The sequence below is a fragment of the Dama dama genome, chromosome 8 (assembly GCF_033118175.1).
Source record: "Dama dama isolate Ldn47 chromosome 8, ASM3311817v1, whole genome shotgun sequence".
NCBI lineage: Eukaryota > Metazoa > Chordata > Mammalia > Artiodactyla > Cervidae > Dama > Dama dama.
The window spans coordinates 46,302,721-46,326,530 of NC_083688.1; the positions used below are offsets into that span (position 1 = coordinate 46,302,721).

General features: G+C 39.2%; 1 protein-coding gene across 3 annotated transcripts in view; it reads left to right on the top strand.

The window, feature by feature from the left end:
• SATB2 (SATB homeobox 2) overlaps positions 1–23,810 on the top strand; it is a 196,638-nt gene that overhangs the window by 130,908 nt on the left and 41,920 nt on the right. For all 3 annotated transcript variants that reach the window (XM_061149072.1, XM_061149071.1, XM_061149073.1), the window contains exons 8-9: positions 10,913–11,125; positions 15,706–15,861. In XM_061149072.1, the coding sequence (XP_061005055.1) occupies positions 10,913–11,125; positions 15,706–15,861 (369 nt within the window). The remainder of the gene's footprint in view (positions 1–10,912; positions 11,126–15,705; positions 15,862–23,810) is intronic.

The following is a 23,810-nucleotide window of genomic DNA, read 5'->3' on the forward strand; positions in this document are numbered from 1 at the left end:
GTACAGTGTTCTATTCCTTTCATCCCTGATCAGTGTGAAAAATCCTTAAAAAATAGTTACTGAACTGTTACAAAGTGAAAGAAAGTGAAAATCGCTCAGTTGTGTCCGGCTCTCTGGGACCCCATGGACTATACAGTCCATGGAATTCTGCAGGCCAGAATACTGGAGCGGGTATCTGTTCCCTTCTCCAGGGGATCTTCCAAACCCAGGGATTGAACCCAGATCTCCTGCATTGCAGGCGGACTCTTTACCTTCTGGGTTACAGAGAATTCAAGGGGAATTCCCTGACAGTCCAGTGGTTAGGACTGCACGCTCATTGCCAAGGGCAAGGATTTCAATCCCTGGTTGGGGAACTAAGATCCCATAAGCTATGGGTGTGGCCTAAATAAATAAAATTCAGGGCTTTTCATTTTTACTAAAAAAAACCTACAAACCTGCCTTTTGATGATGGTTTTATAACATCACTATTCTCTAACAAGGAGGAGTTGACTCATTTTGCACAGGTGTGGAGTCTCTGACCTGAAATAAGATATTTCACTTCTAGTGAGCGTGTCTCAGTAGAGACCGGCACTTTTAGTGGGAAAGCCTAGTTTTGTTAGTTAACTAGTTTCTCCAAATCCTGGATGGTGTTTAAAGTAGGATTTTTATAGAAGAACTACAAGGCAACACTAGTTTTAGGTTCCATAATTTATATGCTTTTCACTTTCGCTTATTCAAAGTAATTTGAAAAATACATGGAGTGTTCTTTTTCATGGCCATTGATGGAAATGATGACCATTTGGTCTGGGGTTAAGTGCATGTTTGTTCAAATAAAGTAAATTCAGTTTGAAGGCCAAAAATTCTGTGAGAAAAATACAACTAAATCAATTTGAAGTCAATTGGAAATTGATAAGGTTGTTTAAATTCTGTCTGCAAGTTTTGTGCCTAAAATTATTCCTGTAGACAGCAGTATTTACTTGCAAACTTCTCTGATCACCACACTCAGTAAGAAATAATTTTTACATTATGAGCTAGTATGTCTAAGTCACACACACTTAGACATTTGTGCACACACGTATGTGTGTCTGTTTTAAGTTCCACCTTATTTCCAACTATATCTGTATATTTCTTCATGAAAGAAAAAGAAAAAACCTTCATGAAACAATAGAGTATGAAGTACTGTGGTAATTTCTAATCTATTTAACTACATTTTGTTATAAATAAACTACCTATAATGTGCTAAATTAATTTTATCGGCCACTAGTAATTATGAACCATGTTTCAACAATGATGCAGATTAAAGTTGATTTTAAAAGTTACTTGGGGAAAGAAAGTGGTTTTACTTTTTTGAAGTATGAATAAATATTAGTTCAGTGCTATCCTGAAATGTCTGTATGGTCATTTTGCTTTATATAATTTATTAATTTTTTCTTCACACTCTCCTCTATCCCAAATAATTTTAATTATTCTATTTCCTAGAATTTATTTTAATTAATTTTTTAATATTTTCTGTCTTTATAGGAAGACATCTTTAAGTCGAGGGCCTTGAATATGTGAAGTTGCAAGTTGAAAATAAGAAATGTACTTTGATATTAGTTCTGTATTTATCCATTCATTTAACAAGGATTTGTTAAGCACTCAGAGACTACTGTAGGGTTATAATGAGGGCTAACATTTATTGAACATTTAACACGTATTCAGTACAGTTATAAGCTCTCTAGAGAACCCTATGAGGGAAGTGCAATTATTATCTCAATTTTGCTGGTGAGGAAACTGTGCCATAGGGAGATTAATTAATCTTTGTCCACTTGAAACCCAATTTTGAACTTAGAAATTTTGACTTCAGAACTCATACTCAAAATCACTTTATTCTCAGTCATTTCTATTACCATTGATCAGATGATGAAAGACACAAACCCTCCCTCAAGGAGATACAGGAATAAACAGACTTTTAAAATTGGTAATCCCACTGTGGTATAATAAGTCCTGTGATATGTTCCATGTACTGTATGACAACAGAGGTTTTAAGCTACGGCAGAAAATGTTCAGCAAGGAAAAAAAACAATGTTTTATAATTATTTCAGGACAGAGTCAACTACTATGTTTATAGACTGCTTTTCTACTTATAGCTGAATGCATTTGATGCATTTGAGATATAAATATGCAATAAATGTATGTTTTTGTTTTGTTTTGTTTTTGAAAGTACTGTTTTTGCCAATGTTTTGACAAAGTAGCCAAAGCTAGTAAATTTTTTGGGAAGTTTGCCAACAGTTGTTTCACAGAATACTCGTGGAAACTAGGAATAACAAGGGCCCAGCATTTTGTGAATGCAGCAGTCATGGTGCCAGGTACTTGAGGTGTTAGTAGAGACCATGTATGTGCCCAGAGCTGAGAACACCACTGGCAAATGTTTCCAAAAGGAACCTGTTCAGTTCTGCGTTTGCTTTGCTTTTTGGTGCTAATGTGTTTAGAAAATTTTTACTTAGATTGTGCACAGCCCCCATTTCAGTTCCTAAGACTTCCTAGAGACAAAGGTGGAAGGGATGAGGAAGGAAATAAGATGGGACCATTTATTTAGTTGCTTCTATCACTGCATAGAAGAGGTAGGTAGAACGTAGTCAAGTTGCCAGGAATCTGGTTTTGGCTAAGTTCCTCCACGGTACATGCTCAAGTGTGGTTTGAACAAGGGGGTTACAGTTAAGAAAGCACAGACTGCTTTGGTTTCAAGAATGTTCTGTTGCAGGCAATGTTGTGTTGCCTGCTTACTGTATTCTGATGTGGCAGGTGGCACAGGTGAAGTTTTACCACATATACTAGAAAGAAAACTGTCTATGAGGGGACTGTTTCATTTAATAGATCGTAGATTTGAGGCACATGGAATATTTGTTCTAACGTGGGGTTTGCAAGGCCCCAAATTTCAGTATTTATTATCTTATTTGTTTTCAATAGGTTGAAAGAGAAGATTTTGAGTGATTGTTGTGAGTTAGGCTTTTAACATGGTCCATCAGGCTAGCTGGGGCTTCCCTGATGGCTCAGATAGTAAAGCGTCTGCCTACAATGCGGGAGACCTGGGTTCAATCCCTGGGTTGGGAAGATCCCCTGAGAAGGAAATGGCAACCCACTCCAGTATTCTTGCTTGGAGAATCCCATGGATGGAGGAGTCTGGTGGGCTACAGTCCATCGATCTCAAAGAGTCGGACACAACTGAGCAACTTCACTATCAGCCTAGCTGCTGACTGTTTAGCAAATATGGGACTCCCACTTTAGAAAATTGAAAAAAAATATGGTGCTCTCTTAGAGCCCTGTATCTCTGTATATCCCCAGCTAACCACTAAGCACAAAATATACAGATTTTACTCCCAAGGAGTTGACTATATGATGGGAGAAAGAGGTTTTATAGTTACACAATGTAAAAGATGATAAGTGTCATAAATATAAGAGAATTAGTGCCATCTCCCTTCAGAGGAGGGAGAAAGTATTGCCAACTGCAGTGTATATACATATACAGATATATGCATAGTCTTTTAGTGCATTGCAGCATATATCTCTACAGCATGAACATTTGTCTGCAAATGTTACTTTTGTATATGCATTTATATTTGCAGAGTACATTGATTCCCTCTAAATGCTCAATTCTATCCACCCCCATCATATAAAAGTGCTATATGCATAGGCTGTCTTTGCTAATAAAGAAATATTATAATAAAAGAGAGGTTTTTATTAAACTAATGCAATAACAACATTTTCTTTGAGGATTTAACACATCATTTTTAATAATAAAAATCAAATTGTCATTGTTGTGCCCTGTGTACCTTTTATTCAAATCACTCTAAATACTCTGCCTTCATGTCTAAGCAGTGCTCTAGGGGGTGATGGGGAAGGTGAGTAGTTTTTAGCATAACGCAAATGAATTTCAGCAGTCAGCTTTGTAGTGGGGGTTGTAGATTATGAATATGGGAGCCGGGGAAACCTGTTTATATTTTTGAGCCAAGGGGAGAATGCCTCTCAGGAGTGTCTGGAAGGAAATGAGACTGGAGATTAGGAAAGAACCAATTCTATTAGGTCAGCTTTCAGCGGGTAGGATGTCAATACTCTGTTCAGCCAAGTAACTGAGTTCACAGCTTCAACTAACTGTAAATTAACCACTGAAATTGAAGCATTCACTTTGTATGATTAGGCTAAGAATTTGGTATCACCTGGTTTTCATAAGAGGATACTAGTTCTTGGCTCATGTCAGCTGAAATCAGACATTTCAGAATTGTATTAGTTAAGACTAACTGATAAGCATGCAAAAGGGGTGGTGAAATGTGAAGAGTACCTTTTGAGGGAACTATGTGATAGACAGGTCATGCTGGGTGGCAGGATATGTGGTTAGCCCATATGGGTCCCAAGACCCCTTCCACCTCTGACTTTCTGTAACTTTAATCTGTAATATGGGGGTGTGTGTGCCTTTTAACCTTGTTCATTGGTTATGGCATCATTTGTTTAGGTTGAAACCTAACATTTTCAAACTATAATATACTGTGCATATGATATGATATCTGTGTTACATGATATATGAGTATTTTGGGGGTTGAATTAGTTCAAAAGTTTATGTTATAACAAATATATGAACAGAAATGTAGCTTACAGAAATGAAAATAGGCTCTGGCTAGTTTGAGGCTTTTTCCAAAGAGAAGCACTAGGGTTTGACTGGGCCAGTTTTTTCAGCACACACCTGGTGTATATCACTTTAAAAAATAAATTATGCCTCATTAAATTACAATTAAATGGAATCATGATCATTTGTTTTTCTGGAAGGAAGATGTTTTGCATATTGAAAGCCTAATTTGTTGCAGGTGACAAAAAGGCTGAACAGATTATCTAATATCACTTCATTTGGGGGGTATTGTTTGTTGGTTAGTTTGTGTATACTCCAATAGTTCAGAATTCTTTTAATGTGGACTGTATTATTTTCACTTCAGAAAGTCTTCTACTGCTTTACCCATTTTTGTACTGTGTTTTTTTAAGCTTTTAAGGAAACAAAAACTTCTTTTGATATTCCGGATTAGTCATGCTCTTTCTTTTTGTTCAAATGTTCTAATACTGTCCAATCCTTCACTTAGTCTCCCTCTTTGCCTAGCCTCACCACTATCTCTATAGCTGCCTGTTAATATTATGTACATTTCAAATCCCAGCCAAGTTATGTACCGCCGCTTCCAAAATGTTTTCCCTGAGTCCCACAGTTGGCAATACATTCACCCTCTTTTGAACTGAAATGGTACTAGTTCTATCTGAAATTTATGACACTCATCATCTTTTACATTGTGCTTCTATAAACCACCGTATAGTAAACTCCTTGGCAGCAGAATCTATGTCTTGGGAATCCTCCCATTCCCTTATGAGCTTTGTACCAAGTTGTAAATGAGAAATGAATTAATAGACTGATCTGTCATTCCTTGGCAATATGTATATTGAATTTGGGGGTTCTCTAGGTAATCAATGGGAGATATTGCCTAATTGTTGAGAATTACTAATGTCTGAGAGGTATGAAAAAGAGGTATCTGTTAAAATCTAGTCAGTAATGACCTTTGGTGTCCTCTCCTGGAGTGGCTAGGAGGTCCGAAGGGCTCAGGCTCAGATTTCCTAAAACCTGGCCCAGGCTTGGGTTCTCTTTTTGCTTTTAAAGGATTAAAGGCCCATCAATGGTGGTTTCTTACCTGTCCCAGATGAAGTTTCAAGGGCTAGTGCAGAAATTTGGAAGTAAATTTTACAGAGCTAGTCATGGTAATGTTTCCCAAATATTTCTGATCATGTATTTTGCACACTAGCAATTTGGAGCCAACTATATAAATTGTTGAAGGAATATGAAAGTCATAATAATGTAAATAAGAAAGTGCTTCAGTAGAAACGACAGATTCAGAAACTCTAAGGTCATTTAATTTGTCACAAATAAGTATTATTAAAATACTAGAAATCATAAGCATATTGATTTTTCTGTTTAAAAAATTAGCCCCAGTGTTTTTTTGTTGTTGTTGGTCACATTGCATTACTTACAGAATTTTCCTTTCCTAACCAGGACTCAATCCTGTGCTCACCACAGTGAAAGCAGAATCCTAACCACTGGACCACCAGGGAATTCCTGGCCCCAACTCTTTGTTTTGTTTTTAGAGATAACCTGTATTAGCAATGAAGCTAGATGGCATTATATTATCTCTTGTTTGTGCTTTGAATTATTTTGCTTCTATTGAATTTTCTGCCAGCCTCATGTATTGTTTGCTGGTGCTGGAAATATTTTGGAGCTTACAAAACTCTCCATTAAAGGATGAGGGAGAAGGCCAGTGGGTGACTCTTTTTGCCCAACTCCCTTCTTTTGTCAGTGACCTGCAACCCAAGAACTCTGGTAGAAGGTGCCTTTCTCCCCTCTGCAGAGGCTTGTTCTGCTCCTTCTCAGTTAACATGTTCCTTGGTCTTACACAACCTCAGCTAACACCACGGAGAGGATTGTTTATAATCTCTCCCTTGAGAAGGCTCTGTTGCCTATGATGAGGAAAATACTTAATGACCACTTTACTCAATACTTGCAATATGTTTTAATAAGATTACTGATATGAAATTTTAATAAGCAATATCCTGGTTAATTTATTAATTTCCCTCAGTTTTCACATTCTCAATATTCATGACCTTTCTATTCATAAAAGTATATTTTTATTTTCAGTGCCCAGGTGCCACGCCATGTTCTCTATAGCTCAGGCTGCATAATGGGAATGTCCAAGTGACACCTCCCCCCTGGCCAGTTGATAATTAAAATGCCAGACAACTGAGTGGCAAGGGCTTTAGAAATATTTATGTAGGATAAATTATTAATTTATGTTCTATTCAAGACAGTTTCAATATGATAAACATTTACTTATCTTGATAATTAGATGGGGTGATTTGTGGTATATTTAAGTCATGCCATACATTTTCTTCTGATTTTTTTCCCCCATGATGATTTTAAACTAACTAAATAAAACATGCTTTACATTCATATGCCTGCAGAATTTTCGCTATATTTTTAAAAATCCCTGTTGAAATAGTTAAAAGCACATAACCAAAATGAAGAAGGTTCAACAAAACAACTAAAACTCTTCTTGTGCCCACCAGTTAGCCACTTGTTATTGAAAATGTCTGAGGTAAAAGGAATCTGCTTTGGGACTAGGGCTACACAGATGAGACTTGAAGTAAATAATTTAGAACAGTGTTCTCATTCTCTGGGGCAATTCATGGAGGCAGCACTGGCCACCTTGTTGGTTTGAGACTTTATCTTCAATTAGGCGAATGAGACAGAGGCAACAGTATATCCACCAGCCCCTGAAAATACAAATATTGTGTCTCATTCACTTCGGAAATGGTGCCGATGAGCAGTCATTTACAAGGATGCTTTGTCTTGATTTTTCTTAGAGATGAATTCATTTCCCTGTATGGTTGTCCAACATGTAAAAAATGCAGGGGTAGGAACTCCACAATTTCCATGTGGGGGAGAAAAGGTAAACCACGCTGAACAAAAAGTAAATAAAAGAACTCTGCCCTTCAGAGTGATTTTGTTTTTTATTGATTAGGAATAAACAGACTTACAGTTTTGAACCTGGTCCATGAGAACAATATTTTTGTTGTTGTTTCAGTATTTTACACACAAGATCTTTGCTATGATGTCCTCCACAATTTGCGAAAATAATTTCACACAGAAGAAGTTTACAAACTTAGCCTTTGAGATATCTTAGTATATAATCATCCTAACCAGGATAAAGAATATGTCCATGCATATCCTAAAGCTTTTCCAAATTTGGTAGTCTGACATTTAGTAGAATGCTAAAGTTACTTATTTTTTGGGGGAGAGTTCAGAGAATAAAGAGTTTTAATTTTTCATCTCATTATTTATATTATTATTTATCTTTTTAAAAAAACTTTTTATTTTGCATTGGGGTATAGCTGATTAACAATGTAATGATAGTTTCAGGTGACCAGCAAAGGGACTCAGCCGCACGTATCCATGTATCCATGGAGAGAGAGAAGGCGAGTGAGTGCCGGCTTGTCCTTCAGGTGCAGAGCTTATCGTTAAAGAAAGCTCAGAAAATACCAATCTTAGTATCTTCTTAGTATTAGAAATTGGTATTGGCTGTATTTTATACTGTAATTTTTTATTTTATTGAAGTATAATTGATTTACAATGTGTTAGTTTGTGGTATACAGCGAAATGATTCATATATATATGCATACATATGTTCTGTTTTATATTCTTTTTCATCGTGGCTTACTACAAGATACTGTGCTATACAGTGGGACCTTGTTGTTTGTCTATTTTATGTACAGCAGTTTGCATCTGCTAATCTCAAACACCTAATTTAGCCCTCCCTTGCCCTTTCCCCTTTGGTAACCATAAATTTGTTTTCTATATCTGTGAGTCTATTTCTGTTTTTTAAATAAATCCATTTGTATCATATTTTAAATTATACATATTAGTGAGATAATATGACATTTGTCTTTCTCTGTTGGCCTTACTTCACTTAGTATGATAACCTCTAGGTCCATCTATGTTGCTGCCAATGGCATTATTTCATTCTTTTTTCATGACTGAATAATACTCCATTGTGTGTATAGGAAGTTAGTGTTGAAAATTCTTATCCCTCTTGTTTCTGCATGTATTAATTTGGAGATTTTTGTCTTAGAAGCAAGAAAGAAAAGTGAAAGTGAAGTCGCTCAGTAGTGTCCGACTCTGCGACCCCATGGAGTATAGTCTACCACGTTCCTCCCTCCATGGGATTTTCCAGGCAATAATACTGGAGTGGGTTGCCATTTCCTTCTCCAGGGGAATCTTCCCAACCCAGGGATCGAACCTCGGTCTCCTGAATTGTAGACAGACGCTTTACCGTCTGAGCCACCAGGAAAGTCAAATCGTTATTAATATTTCAGGTTGCTTAGTCCAAGTGGAAAGTAGGATAACTTAAGGCAGAACTGACTTTTAATTTCAGAAAGAGAATTAATACCTAGATTGTATAACATTTTCTGGAAGACAGGTGTCTCACTTGTTGCTTCTTTCTGAAAACGTGATGAGAAATCAGGGCTTCCCTAGAATCATTTCACCAGTAGGGTAGTTTTATATACATGCCCTACCTTGGCCTTTTTATGGGCATGTGTGCATGCAGACACACACTTGTTAACATTTTTATCTAGCTTCATTGTATGGCACATTATATTCCCATATATAAAGACTTTTCTAATCAAAGTAGTGACAACCAAATTGGCAGAACTATCAGATGGCATACCTTTTGTAAGTTTCTTATAGTAAAATTGTCTTACATGGTGTTTTGAGTGGTGATTACCTCCTGGAGTGCTGATAACTATGTGATGCATATTCCTGTGACATTCGGTTCACTATCTTATAGTGTATTACTTTCTAAAAAAAATTTGCCTACCTTACCCTGAGGATTGTTGGCCAACTAGAGGTAGTAGTGTGTCTCTTTTATATCCAATGCCTTTTGGCCAAATATGGCCTATTTAGCCATAGATTACAAATCTGATAGGATTTCTTTGCATTAATATTCCCCTAAGTGTAAATATCTTGGCATCTACTTTTTAGAATTTGGGGTTATCCCCATCTCTTGTAAGACTCAGAAGTTAACATCTTAGCTTTTTCTGAGGTACAATCCTAGGGCTTGATCCCACACTGCCCTGAGAAGGGATGTTAGCTGGGAATGCCTTTATGTGATAATCTAACAAGTGTGCAGAATGCAGGGGCTTCCCAGGCGGCTCAGTGGTGAGGAATCCACCTGCCAATGCAGGAGACCCAGATTTAATCCCTGGGTCAGGAAGATTCCCTGGAGAAGGAAATGGCAACTCCAGTATTCTTGCCTGGGAAATCCCATGATCAGAAGAGCCTGGTGGGCTACAGGCCATGGGTTCAGAGAGAGTCAGACACGACGGAGCAGCCGAGCGCGCACACACGTGCAGGGTGGAAACGGATCCGCTTTTGCCCCGAGGACTGTGACGTCCCAGCTCAGGTCCCTAGCCTCTTTCTTGAGTCCATACTACTTCTCTTTAGACTTGTTAACGTCTTGTTTTCTTTGTGCATTCTCTGTGAGCAGAGCACATGGAAACATTAATTTCCTACGTGAAGCATTCTGTTTGGGTGGGTAACACAGTCAGAAAGTATCTGAGCCTGTCATGGTGTCCTCTGAGGTGTCCTGTGGCCCTTCACCGGATTGCAGCTACACTTCTGTCGCTTCAGTGGTGGAATTGGAGTGTCCCCATGAGGGCATCTCGTAGGAAGGTTTGGGTGCCCTCTGGTAGCCGTGCAAGTATGTGGATTGGGAAGTTGATAGAGGGTTAACACAAGCTAGAGGCATTTGCTTTGCGTCTTTTTTTTTTCCCCCCACAAGTAACATCTATATTGAAAACAGTGGCCGGTCACACAGAAATTCAGCCAAACTTTTTTTTTTTTTAAGTCGATGTAAATCTCCCATGCTGTTTAAATGTCGGAACTAAATTTACCAAACTTGGCAGATTTGTAAAGCTGAGCAGGACTGCCAAGTGTTCCCAGTTTCAAGCAGAGAGAGTTCTAACAGTTCCTGAAATACTTGTAGGAGGCACCTGGTGGTAATTGCAGTTTCACAATTCTTCCCAAGCGCCTACCTTGCTAGCTGGCATCTCTGTACACTGCTGATTATTACAGTGATGATAAAGTGTCAGAATAGAATGGTCCAAAATAACGCAGAACCCCCAGGCGCCAAGCACATTCCCTCCAAATCTTCTTGCTGGAGAACTGTCAGGAATTAGAGCGAGGTTCTTGACATCACAGCCCTCTGGTTACACCAAACAAAGGGGAAGGGCATGGGGGTGGGTGCGCCAGCCAGAAACCACACCACATACCTGCAGATGTAACGTGACCTACTTTTTTTTTCCCCCATTTAATCAGGGGTTGTTGTCTGAGATTCTGCGGAAGGAAGAAGACCCTCGGACAGCATCTCAGTCGCTTTTAGTAAACCTGAGAGCCATGCAGAATTTCCTCAATCTGCCCGAAGTGGAGCGGGACCGCATCTACCAGGATGAGAGAGAGCGGAGCATGAACCCCAACGTGAGCATGGTCTCGTCAGCCTCCAGTAGCCCCAGCTCCTCCCGAACCCCTCAGGTGAGATGTTCGCTCCCCTGACTTTTCACTCTTTGCCTTGGAGACATCTTGCCTTCACTGATACTGTTTTCCCTCAGAAACTAAGAGATGTAATTCTAGGACTTCTTAATCCACTGCACATGTGGGTTAGAGGATGTGAACCTCTGACCCTATACTAGTGGTTATCCTTTACTGTATCATCCATGCCAATTCTCTCCCTTTAAACAAGTCCCATTCTTCCATATGTGGCGGGAGTGGGTGGGAGGATAACCGCTAGATGTCTACATGTAGCTGTTTGGTTATCAAAGAAGGGACTAGGGTATTAGTGTTGAACTGAGTTTGCATAGGAAGCACACTGCTTTTCCTCCAGTTGTGTATTTATTTGGATGGAGACAGGGTAGTTGGGGGCTGGTGACAGCTAGAGTAGTCCCAAGTTCTGCTTGATGCAACCTGAAAGAGACAAAATCCATGAGGAGCCTGTGTGTGATGGAAGCATGCATGTGCTATGGCTAGATCAGAATGACTGGGAGCTCTTTCAGTGATTCTGTGGAAAATGGTGGGAAGGTAGACCTTCATGTTTTCTTTCCTGCAGTGATTCCCATAGGACCCTGGCTCAGCTTTCCATCCTTCCTTTCCACACTTTCTGTTCTCAGGTCCTTCTGCAAATGCACACATCTTTTAATAGTAATGTGTGCTTTAAAGATTTTAACTGAAGGGTCAAGTTCTCAAGTCAGCCAAGAGTCATTTCCAATTCAGATCTGAGCGTACTCCTCCTTCGTCCACTCCCTACTTCCCTTCCAGGACTTCCCTGGTGGCTCAGACGGTAAAGACTCCATCTGCAGTGCAGGAGTCCTGGTTGGGGAGATCCCCTGGAGGAGGGCATGGCCACCCACTCCAGTACTCTTGCCTGGAGAATCCCCATGGACAGAGGAGCCTGATGGGCTATAGTCCACGGGGTTGCAAAGAGTAGGACATGACTGAGCGATTAAGCACAGCGCAGCTACTGCCCTTGGCTTCTCAGGGGGTAAGTGGTAAAGAACCCGCCTGCCAGTGCAGAAGACGCAGGAGACGCGTGTCCAGTCCCCGGGTCGGACAGATCCCCTTGAAGAGGAAATGGCAGCCCTCCCCAGTATTCTTGCCTGTGAAAGCCCATGGACAGAGCAGCCTGGCGGGCTACAATCCTGGGGTCACAGTGAGACACGACTTAGCGACTAGGCACGTACACACATGGCGCTTCCCGTAAGCTTTTACTAATCAGCGGACTTATAGGAAAGTCATCTCGTTTACTGTTGCTGGCATGGTTGTAAGTTCCTTCTTGAGTTATAGTTTTCAAACCAAATATTTAACAGTTGTACATTTGTACAAATCAGAAAATTGGGTATGCTGAAAAGTGATTTTTTTTTTTTTTTTTTTGGCTTAGATACATATAGTTTTGGATTTAGGAGTTTGTTTTCTGGCAAGGTCTAAGGAACTGATTAAGCAGAATTTTATTCTAATAGAAATATTTGAGCTTTTTCAAGTACATTAATTTTTTTTTCACACATCTTAACTCTCTTTATATTTTTACACTCTGCAATAGATTTTTAATTGAAGATCATTTGCTATCATGAACTGCCAAATTGTGATACTTAGACCTTAGTGAATTATGAAGTTTAGTTACTGTTAAACCAAAACTAAGACACTTGACTGCTTACTTTGGACCAGTGTAGCCAAGTTTTTTTACTTTTATTTTTTTAAATTTTGGGGCATACATGTTGAGCTATTGAGTTGGGCGAGTTGTTAATTTGCACTAATATTTACTTCTATTAAATTCACCAACATTTTTGCCACTTTTGAAGCCCATTAAGCTATTACAGAAGAATCCAGCAATGCTTCATGGCTGTTTAACTGGTCAACTTTTCTCAGAAAGTCGTTCCTTCTTGTTAGAAAATTGCACATGTCTCTGTGTTTTGTTTTCCACTCCTTCATAATATTTTTCTAACAAGATTATATCTTAGGCATCTTTTCAAAGACCTGGTAGCTTTCAGAGCCAGACCAACTTACAAGGTTACACAGTTAAGGCCAATATTTTGTTTTTTTGAGCAGAAGAAAATCCCATCTAGAAAATTCCTAGATAAAGATGTCCTTTAGAGACAAATTTAACAGGGAAATCAATCATTTAATTTCACAGTTTGGAGATTTTGAAAATAAATGTTAAATGTTTTTCTCAAAATATATTTGCAAACATGGTCGTGGACTGACATTTTTACATTGTCTGGAACATTCTGCTGGTTAAGCACTGATGGAATTATTAAAGACATTTAAAACATTTCATGATTACCTACTAGATCACAATTCTTTATAGAACTGTCTCAGTGGTGTAGATACAGATTACTGTAAGGCTTTCATTGTGCAAACAAATGTCAAAGAGGGGCCACTCGTTCAGCCTTTGAGTTGGAGCCAGCATTCCAGGGCACACACACAAGGTCTTGCATAGGTCCATGGAGATTATTTTCCAGACCCAGTAGCACTTTATTACTGGTTTAAAACAAATTGAAGAAATTTCAGATTCAACCCATACAGTCTCTTCTCATAATCCTTCAACTGGTCAGTATTCTTCAATGCATTTAATGATAACAAAGCAACAAAAAAGGATAAGAATGATTATTTACTGAGCATTTATTATATCATGTATTGTGAATATTTTGCATGGATTTGGATCCTCACCATTTTGCATTGTTGTTCCCATTTTACAGATAAGGAAACTGAGGTTTAGGTAGGTTAAATACCTCATGTAAGGTAATGTAAATGATTGGTAGAGTTAGGATTTCAATTCTGATTATTCTGATTCCAAGGTCTAGGTCCCTAAGCATGTATTTCTGTGCTTCGACTTTAGCTCTCAGTGTTCCAGAAAAGATTTGATCAGTTAGTTAACATGATGTTAAGTCAGTGAGGCTAATAAAAACCTGCGCCGAGAAAGGCAGAAATTGTATGCTAAAATGTGCACTCAATAGGGAAACACTCTGGATTAACTAGAAGTTTTAAGAAGAAAAAGGAGTCTTCTTGAAAAAGATGGGAGAGGATTAGAATGTTATGGGAAGACCTCAAACTCCAGGGCAAGACGAAAAGCGTAAAAACAGCACCAGTGTAAACTGGAGGTTTTGGAGGCAGAGTAGCACAGTGGTCCATGAACTTGTCCTTTGGAACTTGAGAGACTTGAGTTCAGTTGATGGTTATTTCAATTGCTGCTGCATATCCTTCCAGCAAATTATCTTCTTTTATTTTCAGTTGTCTTCATCTCTAAAGTGAAAATAATAATGTTTAACTCATTGTGTTCTTAAAAAGAATAAAATGTGATGACAAAAGTAAAACACTTCCTGGAATGCCTGGCACACAAATAGTATGTGTATCAGTTATTCTTATTGTTACTTTTCAGTAATTAAACAACAGTATGAGACAGGAAGGTCACAGGACAATGGCAGAAGTCCCTGAGTGCTTGTAGGAACCAAAGCCTTCTTTTAAAGTTAGGATGTGACCCTGCCTTCAAGACATCATTGGGAATGATCCCGTGGTATCCACACTGTATGCCACGTCTCTCTAAACCCGGCATACTATCAGTCCAGTGGGGGAGCAGCTCACGACATCCACAGAGGGAAATTAGTGGTTTAGGGTTCTAGGTGGGTGGGTACAAAAAGAAAAAAGCTCACTTTAGACCAAATCAGCTGGCGGTGCTCAAGAATCTGAGGGTGGGGGCAGACTTTTTCCTTTGTCTGATGGCCCTGGGTTCTGAGAAGGCTGCCCAGCCCCCGCTCCTTACACACCGTAGTTATCTGGATCAAGCAAGTTCAAACATTTTAGGGTTATCCTAACTCCAAGAAGTACAGACACCTTTTATATTGTCCTTCATTTGTCTCTGAAGCTGATGGGAAATCATTCAATTAAAACGAGCACTACAGAATACATAAAACCACAATATGAGTTTAAGAAAATGAAAACAGCACTTCAAAGGCATTCTGAAGCCTAGTTTTATGAAATGAAATTTTGTTTCATTTCCACTGATTTCCTAGGTGAAATTAGGTGACTGTCTGGGTAGCATAATGATGATAATGGTGGGAAGCCATACATACTCAAATGACATACGTAAAGCTTTAATAAAGAATGAGAGAGACTCAGGGGAGTGCATTAAATTGAGTAATAATTTATTATTTAGAGACCTCTACCCATTTACTCATTTGTTTTTTTTTTTTTCCTGGAAGATTGACTCTTCCTCTAAGCTGTTCTGTTTTCAGAAGGAAAAAAGTAACCGTGTGTGTGTTCTGCATGCTTGTGTTGCAGTTAGGTGATGGTTTGAGTTTGGTACCCAGGGTAGCCATCCTACCTGCTAACCGTCGCAGCTACTGTGAGGGGAACGACAGGGCTGACAGGACTCTGCATGTCCTATAGGAATGCACTGCAATTATTTCCAATCACAATTAACCTGATTAGAATAATGGACAGGAAGTGTCCCTCTGTAGCTAATGTGGTTTGGCATCAGCTGACTGAAATCCTTTGATAATTTCTGCACAGATGGCTGGGCTGAATGCAGCACTTTTTAAATTATTATTTTCATGGTCTCTTGGTAGGCCAAAACCTCGACACCGACAACAGACCTCCCCATTAAGGTGGACGGCGCCAACGTCAACATCACAGCTGCCATTTATGACGAGATCCAACAGGAGATGAAAAGGGCCAAGGTGTCTCAAGCCCTGTTTGCCAAAGTGGCTGCAAATAAAAGTCAGGTGAGTGGATTTTTAAAGAGCAAAAGTGAGGCTGGAATTAGACTGTTCTCCTCCTCCCACCAATAAAAATACATCTGTTCCTATAATAATAATAACAATAATAATCCCTAGGGAACCTGTCACGTTCTTGCCTTTTGCTCTACAGTTTGCTTTTATTCCCATCAGAGTTCACAATAAAGACTAAGTCAAAACCCAGATTTTTTTTCAAGGTTTTTTTTTTTTTTTCACCAAAAAGAATCAGCCTTGAGGGATGTCTCTCCCAATTTTGAATACTGCTATATATGCTTTTTTTCTTTCTTTTGGATATTTGAGCAAAACTCGGTGTGTTCAGAACAGCATCTTCCTGAGAACAAGTTTTAGCGAGGTCTCGTCACCTCTCTTATTCCCACCAGGGGAATGGATGACTTTGTTATAATAACTGCTTTTCAACCCAGCCCCAGAGACACCTTGCAATGTCAGGTGTTTCTTTTATGTAGAGAATACAGTTGTTTTTCCAGGAGAAAACACGCATTGGGGACTGCAGAGTGAGTGTTGAGATCTTTAACAGAAAAACAGAGAAGCTTATCCAGTACAATTTTGCAGAGTGCTGCGATTGTGGGGAATGGAATGCTCCAGGGAGAAAGTAGACAGATGCTTAGGTTTTTTTATTTCTGAAAGCAGCAACAGTTGAAGGGCTGTACTATCTGTTTCAATTCGTTTAAAGGGACAACTACTGCCCTATCCTAGAATGGGTTATGTTGAGGTGCCTACTTATTTATTTCTGGATTGAACAATTACTCAGATGCAGGGTGGAGGAAACAAAAGTTAAAGCTTAATTTTGAGAGTCCTTTGATTCAGAGCTTGATTTCCTCTGTGGGCTTGCATGACAAATGCTTTCATCCCTACATATGTAAATGGTAAAATGGTCCATCCTCTCCTGAACAGATCTGCTTTGTGCTGTAGAGAAAGGAAGTTACTGAATATTGTTTTAAGCAAGATGGTTTTTAATGAAAATTACGTTTTTAGAATCATAGTTAAATGCTATATGTATACTAATTATATGGTTTGGGGTATATAATTTTTTTACCTGTAGTTTTGCAGTCACCTAAATTATTTTTCAGGTGTTAATAAAAAGAGAGCAGTAGAATATTCAGCAATTTCGAAGAGGGTTGAAATATTTGTTTCCCCTATTCAATTTTGATGTCATGATTTTTCCAGATTATTCTTTCTCTCATCAATGAAATCATTGCAATATAGTTGGCTAAGATATCATGTCCAATCATAGTATGAAATACATGAAAAGAAAATACCATAGAGCCTTCTTAAACTGTTAAATGCATAAAATCCCATGTACCACATGGCAAAATATAATGAGAGTTGGAGCTGTTAAACGAATAAAGCTGTTAAATGCATAATGCCACTTGGCAAAACTACTGTGCATTTAATGGTTTTCCACTGTGTAATAAAGGACATATGTGGTAAATGTGCAGTAAGTATAAAACTACACAATTGCTTTTGCAAACCTGCCCCTTAGTCGTGACTTGATGTAAATATCAAAATTGCACTCAGTCCTCCTTTTATAGCTGCTTTCTAGAAAAACTCAAGGCCATAGTCTAAGAACTTGATTCTGAATGCTTGTCATCTTCCTGTTGACTTGGCACTGTTGCTTCTGAAAATAGTGTTGACTCCAGCCTCCCCAAGTAGTTCAGGTGGCTGATTGAAAACTGTGTTTGCCAGTTGGCACAAATGTAGCTCTCCAAATTTTTATTGCCTGCAGAACTCAGTAGCCCTGTTTCTGTAGAGCTTGGAGTGAAATATAGTTCTAGGACCTGATGTGCTAAAAGGTGAGATTGGGCCTAAATGGAGATAAGATGCTTTGTTTCCTGTTTGTTTTCCATTAGGATGGTGATTTCATTCACATTTATGAATAAGGAACTTTATTTGTAAACAGCTGACAGAGATTTGCAAATCAGGTGTTAAGTGTCTTAAAAATGGCACTGTCAAACAAAATAAACTTAGCTGATAGTTTCAAAGGCAATTTAACATAAGACAGTCACTCTGCTTTGTAAGTACTACCAGCATTTGCTTGATAAAAAGCATCCTTAATGGAATCAATGGCATGATGTTGTACCTTGTACTTGTATTTGGTACATGTCCATAAGGGGTGTGTGTGTGTGTGTGTGGGTGTGGGTGTGGGTGTGTAGTGACTGAGGAAGTAAGGGTACTCCATTCTCATGGAGGTAAAAATTAGGAGAACCTTGAATAGGAACTCTTGTGAACTAGAGTGGGTTTGAGCCTGGAAGGCCCTGTTCAAACACACACACTAACCCCTCCTCTTCCATTTTACATGTCTTAAAATAGAAAGGAACCCTCCATTAAGTCTCATTCATTCCTTGCTATGAATTGCTGTCATCATAATAAAAGTAGTAACCTTACACTGCCTGTGTTAGGCAAGCTTTGAATGAAGAATAGGAAAAGGAGAGGACATTTTTAGAGAGAGTGGTGGGGCAAGAGGTTCCTCCAGGGCTGTAAGAGTTTAGAAAACAGGCATCGTTGGAGCAGGGGTTCAGAAAAGGAACAAGCATTTGCAGTTATGCCTGTGGTCCTATTGGTGAAAACAATGTTACTGGAAAGTGTGTGTCTCCTTGGTGTGTGGGTCACATCAGGCGCATTTGTAGGGTCAAAGACCACCTGTTCCTTTAACTGGGCTCTGGCTCCTTTGTCTTGGCCAGGTCAGCCCATCATCCAGTTCCACTGGGTGCCTCCTGTCTGACCTGTGGCCTTTTCTTCACGTGAGAGAAGCCAAAGAAAGAAAAGCAGGGGGAAAAGTGTGCTTACGTACATTTCACCTTTTACTTTTGTTTCATTTTCAATTTAGGATCAGCTTTGGGTATTGTGTGTGTGTGTGTGTGTGTGTGTGGATGTGGGTTCTGAAGACTCTCTTTTCTTTCTGCAGAATATTCAGATTATTGGTCTTCATGGGATGGAATGAACTATGGTCACTGGTTGTTCTCTGTGAACCAGGAGTGGGGGTGCTCAGTAGGAACCATGGTGTAAAGGCATATGGCGTTTCCCTCACAACTTCAGTATGGCCCTACATACAAAGGGCCCCCAGAGAATAAGCACCCAGTGTGCAGTCTCAGTGACTGCAGGAGCGCTGTGTTGCCGTCCCTCAGATTGCAGTTCTCCCCAAGCTCAGTCCATCATGTGTGTCCTGGGAAGTGGAAGTCCAGCAGGGCGCAAGCGCAGTGGCCTGTGTGGCCCCCCACCGCGCTGCTCCAGGGACGCCCGTGTGCTTCGTCACAGCGCCTTTAGCTACGTTTCTTTCTGTTGACATCAGCGGCCCCTTTCCCCAGATGCAAACTCACTATTTCTCTCCTCTCCTGCCTGCTTCTCTTTTTTATATTGCTTTCAGTATTCAACTCATGGAATGCTGAGGTTGATTTCAGGTTGGTTTTATTTTGAAAGGAGAGTGATGCTTTATTATTTGTACACCCAAAGAGCCAACTCTACATATGTCTTTTCCTATTAGATTTGGGTGGAAATAGAGTAGGTAGATGAATGGGAATGGACTTATTCCTGTTCTACTTTGCCTTCATTAAACAAATAAAACAAATGAATAAAAACGTTAGAGGGGCACTAGGTTTGCTTTCTTTTTTTCTTTTCTCTCTATCTTTGGCGGGACAGGAGGGTCTTGCTTGCTATTATTAGGAAGTTAGAGAGAAGCTGAAACACTGCAAAAAAGGGACATAGACAACCTGGTTGTAAAGCTCAGTTGGTGGTAATGAAAGGGCCAACCCCAGAGTCTGCTGATATAAAAGAGGGAGTGACCTGGGATTAAGCCCGGGGTGGGGGGGTGAGGGGGGAGGAGGGTTGGGGTGGGGTGGGGGGAGGGTTCGGTGGGAGGGGGCTTTGAAGGAATGACATTGTAAGATGTCCTCATCATCGCCACCAGGATTTAAAAACCCCTGCCAGTTTTTTAAACTGCTTTTTAAGAAACAGTTTTTAAAAACTGTTTAAACAGTGTTTTTAAAAAACCTGCCAGTCCTCAAGTTCTTCCTGACCCACACACCTTCCAGGCCCACAAGCTGCAGGAGCTACTGCTGGGATCAGGAATGAAGGAGTCCTCACTCCTACTGCAGAAGAGGGAGGGAGACACAACTGTGACCCCACCACAGTGGGGAAAAAGAGTTTCTGGCCTTCGGTATACAATTCTGAAATAATTTCCTCCATAGAAGCTGTGTTCTTCATGGTGACTGAGTTTCAATATGTTGTATACTTTATGTACGCTATGATTAAATTGATTTTGTATACTGATTGACCTTTATTCCTTATCATTGTTTCACCAAGAAGCAAAATATATATATATATTCATATTCATATTCCATGTTCTTACTTACTGACTTAACAAACTGTAATCCTAAATAGAAGGCTTCTTAAACTTTAGATGTAGATTATAAACTCAGATTTTATGAACATTTTTTATTATAAAATAGTTCCTTATATATTATCTAGTTTGACTAACAAGTTAAATGATTTAAAATATACAGGTCTCCATAGCAAATCCTTTTAAAGGTAAAAATAAAGACAGAAAAGTGTACATGAAGAAAAATAATTGGTATATCATTTGGTTGCTTTCCTTCCTTTTACTGCTCTTTGCTATTGGAGTTTATATCACATTCAGTGTAGTGCTAATGTGTTTTCTTCATTCAGTCATGGGTTGCCATATTAATTTTTGCTTTTATATGTCTCTTTTTAAAAATGTCCCAGGCACAAGTTAGTTGTACTTATTTCCTTTTTAAAGAAATAACTTCTGTTTTATGATTACTTGAGTAATAACATCCTCATTTTATTTTTATTCTTTAATTCAAAGGCATTTCTTTTCTTCTTTAATGCTATTTATTTTGAATAGATAGCATGTGTTCATTATATAAGCTTCAAAAGGGACAAAAGAGTATACAGCGAATAGTCTTCCTCCATCCCTCACCCCTTAGCCATCCTTAGAGGCAGCCACTGCCAACATTTCTCTTCTATCTTTGGAAATACAAGTTTATAGGCTTTCTTTGTCCCTATGCACAAATGACTAGCATACTTTACACACGATTTTTTCTTTACAAATCCTAAAGATCTTTCCATATCAGCACACTTAGTTCTCTTATTCTCTTAAGTTGCTATGTCATATTGGATTGGATTGGATGCACCATAATTTGACTTTCTTCCCTTCATGGGTATGCAAATCATTTCTAGGCCTACTGTATTGAAAATAATGATAGGATTTACATTCCAGTGATGTCCTTGCCAGTGATGCTTGAGGGTCCCTGCCTCTATACCTTCACCTAAGATATTTTGAATGACTCAGCTAACTACAGTTTTGGCCAATATGAAATGTTTATAATAAACAAAAGCAAAATAAAACCCTGAACAACTGGAAATTCCCACATCTCCCTCTTCCACCAGGTGGGCTCTGCATATGGCTCCACATATGATCCCCAGCTAGCGGGCCAGCCCCCTTGTACCTGCTGTAGCATCTGGGGTCAGAGCTGCATGCTGGCTTACTGTGCTCCCCCCAGGCCCACCTCCGGGCTGGGGTCTGGAGGCTCTGCAATTGCTGCAAAGGCCCATCGAGATGAGGGCCATGTGCCCTTGTGGGTCATCAGGTGGTAAGGAGAGACTGCACACCCCCTGGAATGTCACCTGCAATGCCCCGTCCTCATTTTAACAAATAAAATGAAGAAAATATAAAGGCAAAATATGAATCACCCATAATTCCACAATCCAGAGGTAGTTGCTATTAACCTTTTAGTCTTCTGATGTGTAAGTACATGTTTGCACCTGCGTGTTTATGTCCTGGTTGGGATTATACTGTAATAAGACAGTTATAAATTGTAAATTTTTAAACCACCTTTTCTCATGGGAGAGTATGTTTATGAATTGTAAAGTATCTTCAGTCTCATTATTTAGTTTCTTAGCCTTTAGAAAATATTACACAAGGATCAGTTTTGCCAGTTTGCCCTGAAAGTGGTTTGCCAGGTACCTTATTTATTAGGTTCCCTTATGGAGATGGCTTTATTGGGACTAGGATTGCTCAGGCTATTGGGGCTTCCCTGGTGGCTCAGTTGGTAAAGAATCTGCCTACAATGCAGGAGACCTGATTCAATCCCTGGCTCAGAAAGGTCCCCTGAAGAAGGAAATGGCAACCCACTCCAGTATTCTTGCCTGGAGAATCCCATGGACAGAGGAACCTGACGGGCTACAGTCCATGGGGTCACAAGAGTCGGACATGACTTAGCAACTAAACCACCACATTGGAAGTAAATGTTTGACTGCCCTGATCTCTGGTATGAAGAGTGACAGGAAAAACTGGCCGTATGATGCCACGTGTAGAATGAGGTGGTGGTCTCATCTCACTCCCAGTGCTTCTGCTTCTGCCGTCTTGTCTTCAGTGTATAAGGCAGACTAAAAGGAGGTGTGTGGCCTTGCCTGCCCCTTCCTGATGGGCACGTTTCTTTCGAACACATTTTGACAGCCTATCAAAAAGCAGCTTCTGTTCTTGTCAAATGGGGCACGTATACTACAATGCCAGTGCCGTCCACCAAACTTACATGAAACAAATCAACATATTTACACTGCAACTGCCATTTGAAAAAAATTATTACAGCGAGGAGTGAAGAAATTAGGCTCCTCAATATTCTCAGATGCCAAATTAAGTGGACAGCGAGTAAGTACAGTGATGCCCAAGCATCAAGTTAAACCCTTCACTTTCTTCCTTTTTCTCTCAGCATAATTCAAAGGAATAGATTCTTTTGAGAAATGATCAGCAGAAATTCCCTCAAGATCTCAATTCTTACATCATCCCTATAGTGAGGAATTGGGTTCTTCACAATTGGTTATGTTTATGTTTCATGCCCTAAATCTAGCCTTTATGGGAACCTTTAATTAGATATCAGTGAAGGTTAATACATAGAGTTCATATGCAGTTCATAAAGTGTCAGGTACCTTACCCATTGCTAAAATTTCTGTGCTTGGTTTAAGCACATCTCAACTTATTGCAGAAACGTTTGAGTTGCATTCTTTTGCCTGTTCACGACACAACACTTTTAGAAACTTGCATATGACTTTGAAGCAAATCAAGTTGACATATTAAAAGCCATCTTTCTAAATTCTCCCAGCCTTCTTTTGGAGATGATATTGAGTTAAACCATGGTTTTTACAGTTGGAGAATGTTGGTGCTGTGACTAGTCCCTACTGTTTTGTCATAGGGACCATTTAATCATCTTGCTTTCACAGGCCAAAGACTCGGATTAGACATATTACGTCTTAGGGTACAGTCCAAGGAGGCACACACTTTCAGAGTCACATTCCTTAATTTTTGCACATTAGTTGCTTGCATGCCTTACTTTAGTCCCAGTCCTAATCTTTCAAACAAGTTTTATTCCCGGTTTTCTGTTGTGTCTATTTCCCCCCACCCGCACACTTATGAGTTCTTGAGGCAGTGTTCATAATATTAATATATAGTACCTTGTATATAAAAATATATATTAATATATATACCTTGTATCACATATATATGTGTGTGTATATATACCTTGTATCATATATATTTGTGTGTGTTTATATATACCTTGTATTATAAGTGTATATGGTATGTATCATAGGTATATTATGGTGTGTGTATATATATATATATATTATAATATATATATCTTATATCATAGGTATCTTGGAATTTGAATCTGAAGTCGGGGAGTAGAAATATTTAGGTTGTTTTCTTCCCGATAGTTTAGTCTAGTACATTTAACTGTTAATATGTTTGTAATATTTAAGTGGAGAAGACTCCAGATTCATCCTTCTTTTTGACGGATATAGATTTTTTTTTTTTTTAGATGCATGTTCCCATGTATGTGTTTAAGTATGTGTGTACATACTTGTATAAAGTCATCCCAAATCTCTATACTATTATATAGCTATGC